Source organism: Musa acuminata, chromosome BXJ1-4 (genome assembly GCF_036884655.1).
Source record: "Musa acuminata AAA Group cultivar baxijiao chromosome BXJ1-4, Cavendish_Baxijiao_AAA, whole genome shotgun sequence".
Lineage (NCBI taxonomy): Eukaryota > Viridiplantae > Streptophyta > Magnoliopsida > Zingiberales > Musaceae > Musa > Musa acuminata.
In genome coordinates this window covers 29,715,706-29,724,840 of record NC_088330.1, presented here as the reverse complement: position 1 = coordinate 29,724,840, position 9,135 = coordinate 29,715,706, and the positions used below count along the sequence as shown (strand labels likewise).

General features: G+C 35.2%; 1 protein-coding gene and 1 non-coding gene across 2 annotated transcripts; one reads left to right on the top strand and one right to left on the bottom strand.

Annotated features, from left to right (window-relative positions):
* Positions 1-5,945: 5,945 nt before the first annotated feature.
* On the bottom strand, positions 5,946-6,562 carry LOC103982031 (putative calcium-binding protein CML19). Its single transcript, XM_009398822.3, has one exon. The coding sequence runs from the start codon at positions 6,527-6,529 to the stop codon at positions 6,086-6,088; it is 444 nt and encodes a 147-aa protein (XP_009397097.2). The 5' UTR covers positions 6,530-6,562; the 3' UTR covers positions 5,946-6,085.
* Positions 6,563-7,241: 679 nt separating this feature from the next.
* On the top strand, positions 7,242-7,313 carry TRNAH-GUG (transfer RNA histidin (anticodon GUG)). The gene has a single exon. It is a non-coding gene; the product is annotated as a tRNA-His (tRNA).
* The last annotated feature ends 1,822 nt before the right edge of the window (positions 7,314-9,135 follow it).

The following is a 9,135-nucleotide window of genomic DNA, read 5'->3' as shown; positions in this document are numbered from 1 at the left end:
TTCCTAAGTTCTTGTGGAGTGAAGCACTAAAAACGACTGTATATATATTAAACCGAGTTCCAATCAAGGATGTCCAAAAGACACCATTTGGATTATGGAAAGATTGAAAATTGAGTTTACAACATATGCACATTTGGGGATGTCCGTCTGAGGTCAGGATATATAATCCACAAGAGAAGAAACTGAACCCGAGGACTATTAGTAGGTATTTCATTGCATATGCCGAAAAGTCCAAAGGTTACAAGTTCTATTGTCCATCTCACACAACTAGGATTGTGGAATCAAGAAATGCTAAATTTCTTGAGGATGGCATGATTAGTGGGAGCGATCAGTTTAGGAACAAAGTTTCTGCATATGATCATATAGAATCTCAATCTTCCATATCAAATAATAGATTGGTTATAGTTCATAGCACTCCACAAGTACAAACTGGTACTGAACAACCAATCATTGAAATTCCACATGTTATTGACAATATTCTAATAGATCAAGCAGTTTAGGAATTACAACAAGCTCCTAAACAACTAGATGAATAACAAGTTCCTTAGGGAAATATTGGAACAACATTAAGAAGATTTACTAGAAATAAAAGATCAACAATTCCTAGTTATTATGTTGTATATCTACAAGAATTTGACTATAATATTGGAGCCAAAAATGATCATGAAACCTTTTCACAGGCCATGAGTTGCAACGAATCAATTTTGTGGCATGATGCCATAAAAGAAGAGATGAATTCCATGAAGAGTAATGGAGTCTGGAATCTTGTAGAGATGCCTAATGAAGTAAAGGCTATTGGCTACAAATGAGTCTTTAAAACTAAGAAAGATTCATTATGTAATATTGAAAGATACAAGGTAAGACTTATTATAAAGGAATTTACTTAAAAGAAGGGAATCAATTATACGGAGACATTTTCTCCTATATCTAAGAAAGATTCTCTTAGTATCATTTTGGCATTGGTTACTCATTTTGACCTTGAGTTTCAACAAATAGATGTAAAAATAATATTTATTAGTAGAGTTCTAGAGAAATAGGTGTATATGAAACAACTTGAAGGTTTTTCCTCTAGTGTTGGTTAACACTTGGTTTATAAGCTTAAGAAGTCTATATACGGTCTAAAACAAGCCTCCCGCTAATGGTATTTTAAATTTTATGAAGTGATTTTTTCATTCGGATTTGTTAAAAATCCTATGGACCAATGTATATACTAGAAGGTCAGTGGGAGTAAAATATATTTTCTTGTTATATACGTAGATGATATTTTGCTTACAACCAACGATAAGGGTTTGCTGCATGAGGTGAAATAATTCTTTTCTAAAAAATTTGACATGAAGGATATGGGTGAAGCATCTTATGTCATTGGTATTAAGATCCATAGAGATAGACCTCGAGGCATTTTAGATCTATCACAAGAAACTTATATCAATAAACTTTTAGAAAGATTTCGGATGAAGGATTGTTCACCAAATGTTGCTCCTATTGTGAAAGGTGATAGGTTCAATTTGAATCAATGCCCAAAGAACAACCTTAAAAGGGAATCAATGAAAAACATCTCATATGCTTTTGTCATTGCATGCCTTATGTATGGTTAGGTCTATGCTAGACTTGATATTGCATTTGTTGTGGGGATGCTAGGTCGATATCAGAGTAATCCAAGTATGGACCATTAGAGAGCTGCAAATAAAGTGATGAGGTATCTACAAGGAATCAAAGATTACATGCTTATGTATAGACATATAGACAATCTGGATGTGATTGGTTACTCAGATTCAGACTTCGTTAGTTATGTTGATTCTCGTAAATCAACATCATGATATATTTTTATGATGGCTGTTGGAACTATTTCTTGGAGAAGCACCAAGCAGACGTTGACTGTTACTACTACCATGGAAGCTGAGTTTGTTTCATATTTTGAGGCTGCTTCACATGTTGTATAGCTTAAAAGTTTCATTTCTGGGCTTAGAATCATATATTCTATTTCTAGGCTATTAAGAATTTTTGATGATAATTCAACTGTTGTCTTTATGGTTAAAAATAATAAAAGTGGAAATCGAAATAAACACATCGACATTAAGTATTTAGCCATAAGAGAATGCGTAAAAGAAAAGAAAGTGGTCATTGAGCATATTAGTACTGTATTAATTATTATTGATCCTTTGATTAAAAGCATGCCACTTCTGAAATTCAAGGATCATGTAGAGAAAATAGGACTTAGTTCCACTTTATAATGATATTGAAACTCTTATATATTGTGATATTTTCTTATTCATGTACACATTGTTTTGAAAAAATATATTGGTACTGGACCAAGAATAAACATAAGATTTATTTATTAAATAATATTACCATATTAAGATTAAGAAACTAAATACATCGTGATACATGGATGATAATACTCACTCTTAGAGGATTTATTGCCATGATTCATGTATTTATTTTTTTAAAAAATTATTCGATAAAGATTAATTCAAATTATTAAGCTAAATGTATGGACCAAGTGAGAGAATGTAATCATTATTATTAAATATTTTATTTAATAATAATATAACCATTCTCAATAAGTTCATCATTTATTATAATCAATTTCTTGTACTTTAAATATTTCAATTTTTCATTCTAAATGTAACCATTATTATTAAAGATTTTATTTAATATCATTAAAATTCTTAATTATGGTTCAAATGTTACAAATTTGAATTAATTCTTAAACGTTATGAGTTGATGATAATAAATGTTCTTGATGGAAGAACATTTATATAAACGAGAGTTTTGGTCCTTGGGCTCAATATCTCTTTCAAATCTAAAGGATTTCCTATACCATCTAAAGCGAGAGTTCTGAACCGAGATGTGCCAAAATTCAAGAAGAAACCTTGCTGAAATTCTTAACAACAATGGCTGGAGGTACGTAATTTCATTTCTGCATTAGTTTTTTCTTGTATTTCTATTATAATGGTTTAGAAACACATTTTGGTATCAAAATTTCTAATAGGAATATCAAACGAAAACACTAACTTTAGGGAGCTTTCTTTAAATAGAGATCGAGAATATGAACTCTTGTAGAGCCAAGAGCAAAATTATGTCATTCCTTTGTTTTCTTATTCTAATGGAGTAGACTCATCTTGCTTGATGCTAAAATTGAAGGGGCTTTAAGATATATGCATCTTATCTAAGTAAGATAATTAATGAAGGGGCTAAAGCTAGAGATTGACTCAACTTACAAGAATGAAGTTGGAGTCGAAAGGCCTTGGCATGGGACAAGAGGGTTCTAAATAATGACATATTAATTTTTAGGATTTTGAGAATTACTAGTAGATATATTAACTCAAAGCTACACTGTTTATGAATGAAGGTTGATTGCCAAATGAGCAAACATGGTCAAAAGTGAAAAGGTCGTATGGTGTGTTTGTAAAGGCCACATAAGTAGAAGTCATGGTTTGAGCTCATCACACCAAGATCAAAGTGTGATAGAAACATCATAAGGAGGTGACACAGTATAGCAGATCATGGTAGAATAATTTCAAATAATGTGACATAATAAGAAAGTCTTGTGTAAGACTTAATCATATAGAGAGATGATTAGAGCTATTGGAAACTTGACTTTAGCGAGCAACTTGATGATAGGAAAGACTATTTATTAACTTAAGTTGTGAATATCATAATACTACACAAGTGGGTCTTTTATACATGAATAAATTTTACATTGGATGAAAGCTTTAAACATCAGCATATATGAACTATATATTATAGAGATAGATCTTTCAAGTACAACTACAAGTGAGTTGTACAAGGGACTTGATCATACAGAGGTATAATTAGAGCTATCGGATGGTGGATTACTCTAAAGCTAATATTCGCTCAACGGAGTTTGGTAAGTCAGTGAACAACGCCAATTGAGTAAATATTACTACCAATGATATAAAGGAGAATAGAATTAATGCAAACTCTATAACATAATGGGGAAGGCAATGCATGAGAGTTATAATATATCTTTCCATCGACTAGGGGTGAACTACTTATAGAACATAGAGATGTTAAAATAGATGACCAAAAGGAGTGAGAAAACAATGATTAGTTTAAAGAGACTTAGCTACCCAAAACTGAGGGACTAGTGTATAATAGGGAATATCTTTTTTTCAATCCGAAGGATCTATATGTACTAATGAAGATCAACACAACTTAACTAATTCCACACTAGAGTTAAGAGTCATTGAAGAGTTAAAACAGTATTAGTAGATAAAAGTTTTATTACTTAAGAAAATAATATATAGTAGTTGGAAGATGGGAGGTGCTTTATAATGAAAGCAAATAATTGAAGATGCAATCCATATAAATGCTTCGATGAAGATGTTTAAGGAATAAATGATAAAGAATATCATAAATAGTTTGTATGTAAGGTTTTCAATGTAATATATGTGTATGTCTATGCTTTTAGATTTAGTTCATATTTTAAGAAGTATTGAAGAGGATTATAGTAGGCTTGGTAGACTCATTTTAGTCGGGTTTTGTGGTAAACATAACATATGTTTGATCATCGCATAGAAGCAAAACTGTGTAAAATAAAAGCCTCTGGCCAGCCATTTTGGGGGCTTTCTATGAGAAGAGTGTAGCTAGAAATATCAATTATTTCAATACCTTAAAGATGCTCGACTAACTTTGTGAGGACTTTTGGGTGTAATGGATTACTTTGGATCCTTTGTTATACGATCATTTAAAGTTCATGAAATTTATATTTATAGTTTGTATTATCTACCAAATATTTACTTATAAAATCTTGACTTTAATGCTTCTATCAACTCATTTTCTATTTTACATGTCTACATGGACCCCATCATTTTCTATTTTACATGTCTCTAAGGGATCCTATAGTTACGGGATGACTAACCTTTTATAGATAGACACATAGGGATTTTGAATAACCAAGGCAAAATCAACTAAGCTCATGATAACATAATAAAAATTTAATAATAAAATATTTTTTTGGGTGAATTATCTTAAAGTAATATAATTTAGAGATTTCTATTTACAATCTTTTTTGCTATTTACAATCTCATTTTAAGTTTTGTTAATATTTCTAGGATATCCTTAATATCTCTATCATCTTTTCTTTTTTCCCTCTTCTTAATAACAAGCAGCGAGCGACGAGTAATCGAATGGTATTAACTTATTCTTCGTCTTCCTCTTTCATATGCTCATATTCTTCTTCGTGACTTGATTCTACTGTGCACACATAACATAAACCACTAAAGAAGTAGGATTATCCCGACCCGTGGGTTGTAAAAAAAAATTGAGTCGACTTAAATTTTAATCAATCTGCAGACAGGTAAATGAAGTGGTGACTCCTTTCTTGCCCAAAAAAGAAAGTGGTCACTCCAATGGTGGGTCATTGTTGGGTCGGATTGAGATGATGGGTCGGATTAATTCGATTATATATTGGCAGCAGCCACACTGACAGCTAGTGGGCAAGAAAGGTATCGGGTAATAATTGTAAGAAATTACTGTAGCTAGTTCTTTGTTTTATATACTAATATACATGTATATATATGGTGTTCGATCGAAGCAATTGCAGTATTCTGTCAAGTAAGATGCAAGCAGTTTCTAAAGAAGACTATTAATTAAATATATGTGCACACTGAATTATTACACGCTTTCGTTTGGTCGAGGGTACCGACGCAAATAATAAACGTCAGCAGTGCTGTAAGCCTGTAAGGGTTTTGGATTTCCAATTTAGGTCTCCGCTGCTGTCTTCTGGTAAGTCATGATTGATCGAGCAGCACAATAATCTCGACTGCTTAAATATTTAAATAGCATTTTCATGTTGCATCGGTCAACTCTAATTGTGGTGCAGACATTGAAGAAATATACCCAATCAAATGAACGGCTACGTAGTGTATTTGATAGCATGGGAAGGAAGAATATTGTGTCTATGGAAATCATGATATCTCAATATATAAATAAATAAATAAATTTGTTTAAATAGAAGAATGGTTGTACAATATATAACGATGAGAAATACAATCCTCCAAAGACATGCACGAGTGCAACTCTTGCTATTACTACATCTGATTCTCTATCAAACAACTGCTTATACCATCATCATCATGTTTCTGAACTCGTCAAAGCTCAACACTCCATCTCCATTGAGATCGAACCTGCAAATCATGGTCCTGCACTCGTCGATGCCCCTCGACGTGCCCAACCGGCTGAGCATCCTCTTCAGGCTCCCTGGTGTAATGCAGCCGTCGTCCCCTTCATCTTCATACATCTTAAACGCTGCTCTCAAATCTCTGTCCCTCTCTTCCTCCCCTTCCACGTCCACCAACTTCACAAAATCCTCCAAATCTAACAGCCCATCCCCATCGCGGTCGGCTAACTCGACGAAGGCCTCCGCGTCCTCCAGCGACAGCTCCTCGCCGATGTTCCTCATGCAGGCTGTTAGCTCCGCGGCTGAGATCTTCCCGTCTCCATCTTTATCGAAGGAGTGGAAAACTGAATCGAGGTCGGTCACGTTTGAGCAAGGGGACGCCATGGTATCTTGAGAAGAGAAGATAAGCCCCTGGTTGAGAGGCTTCTCTGGATTTATAGTTGTGGAGAGCGAGAAAACATGCGTATGCCATGGTCTGCAAAGAAGTTTCTGGGTGGGTTTGAAAGAAAGACGCGTCTGCTAGGCGAACTTCATGTACATGCGCAAGGAATTTGCTGAGAAGCCGCAGAGCATTGGACAGAAGTTTCTCGATCTGGTGACAAAGTCGGTTAACTAATTTGGTAGGCAATAGCTTAACATCGAGCCGCTATTTTGTTCCCGCACGTTTCTCCCTCGACCGCCATACTTTACGACGACGCGGCCGGGGGAGTCCTCCGGACCCGTCGATGTGGCTCTGCTTGTCGCTCCACGCGAGAGAAGTCAAGCCATTGAGCGAGTCCACGGAGACGATGTGCCTGTCGACAACTCGGTTCACCGTGGACCACAATCTTAAGTCGAAACGCTGGTATTTGCGTGTGTCGCGTCTTTAGGACGCGACAAGTCGAAATTAGTTTTTATTTCCAGATATGTAATTGTGACGCGTATTTAGTTGTACGTAAATATCACCAACAGCGATGACGATGACAGGCATCATCGTTAGCACGTTGGTGATGCAGACGACGTCTGCGAATCACTAAGGTCTCTCTCAGCGCAGCTGCTGAGGAGGCTAATTTTTAGATTGATAATTAGATTTTATAGGATGACAGAATCACATCAAGTGGCTGTAGTTTAGTGGTTAGAATTCCACGTTGTGGCCGTGGAGACCTGGGCTCGAATCCCAGCAGCCACATTTTTTACTTAATTTTTAATTTAATTTTAATTATCTCAACTTTAAGCCAAAGTTAATCACATCGCCTGTTCCCTTTTACATTCTTCATCGATTTCTAATTGTTCTTCCCCTCGAGCCACAGCCACCCCGCCCTGCACAGTGGGCAGCTCGTGTGAGCCCTTGACCACGCGTCGACGCACTCACACACGAAACCCATGTCTACACAGCTGGGCAACACCTTCACCTTGTCTCCGTCTCTCAAGTTACTCAGGCAAATGGGGCACTGCGCCTCCTCTCCTCGCCGGTCCCTGACGCTCGGTGCAAGTGCACCGGGAAGATATCGCTGATCTGCGGACCGAGGCCAGATGCCGGATGCGAAGTCGCAGAAGGTGACATGCTCAATGAGCCCGTATCGGCTGCCAAACGGCGGTAGTGACACGCCCATCTTTCGTACGTACAGGCAGAGGAGGATGATGCATTAGAGGATGGAGAAGGAGGAAGCTATTGTGGCCATGGACGCGGTAGTTCTTGTCGTCCAACTCGTCGTACTTCCAGTGGAAGGGTTGAGCCTCCTGGGCTGCCATGAATGCAATGATCAAGTGGCAAGTGCTGTGATAGTGTTTCGGCCCATGCATTCTTCCCACTATTCACGAGTATCATTATGTATATGCACTAATGGTAAGATATATCCACTCATGGAACAATCCCCACTACAACGGACTTCCTCTTCTCAACTACTAATTTCAAAAAAATTGTTGACATTATAGGTTGTATATAATGTTAACATAACTATCTTAGAAAATGTTAGGAGCAGTTTAGAAAATAAATTATATGAATAGGATTCTCAATTAATAAGATTATGGAGAAAACAAAAGATGATATTGTTGTAATTTTGAGATCGAATGAGGAGAATTCAATGATAGATCATCTTCTTCCTCTTGTCTTTGAAATCTAATTTACCATATTAATGCTATAAAGCACATAATTTTTATCATGTGATATCAAAGCCAGAGTTCTCTCTTTATCAACCTTGAGACTAAGTTCTAAGGAAGAACAAATTTTTGGGAAAGATTGATGAGCAATAGCAATTCAAATCTCAATCCATAACATGTAAATGTTTAAATTTTCAATGGTAAAAACTATGATTTCATTTATGAATATGAGAATTATGCTTCTTTCACTTGATCTATGGGTTGTGATTGAGAATGATTATGATGATTTTGATAACATGGGAACCAAGATAAGTGATCAAACAATTACATTAAAATAAAAACAATAAAGAGAGAAAATATTAGTAAAAGTTTTTCTAATGTAATCTTACCAAGAATTATGAGGACTACAAAAGCAAAAGATAAATTCAATGAGGTATGAAAGTAAGAGATGTCAAATTTTAAATGATAAGAGAGTTAAAGAATATGAAAATAAAAGATAATGAGATATTGAATGACTTGTAAAAAAAGCCTATGAAGTTGGTCAACTAAATGAATTTTTATGGTGAAGATATTAGTGATAAGAGATTTGCAAGGAAGATCCTAATTGGTATCCCAGAAAAGTTTGATCTCATTATTGTAGTGATTGAAAAAACCAATGACTTCTCTATATTATATTGGAAGAATTAATGAGTTCTTTGAAAAATTTTGGACAAGATTGATTCAATGTTCGGAGAAAGCTTTGCAGAATATATTTCAATCCAAGGTCAATGTTGGTTTCAAGAACATTAAGGAGAAATCAAATGACCAATCACAAAATAAGAAAATAAGAAAGAGGAAGAAGAAGACAAAAAAACGCAGCACTCGACACTTATTGTAATGCTCATTTGGGTAATATAACTTAGTAACACAAT

Coding starts and splice junctions, on each gene's coding strand:
- LOC103982031 (XM_009398822.3), bottom strand. CDS start 6,529: ATGGCGTCCCCTTGCTCAAACGTGACCGACCTCGATTCAGTTTTCCAC.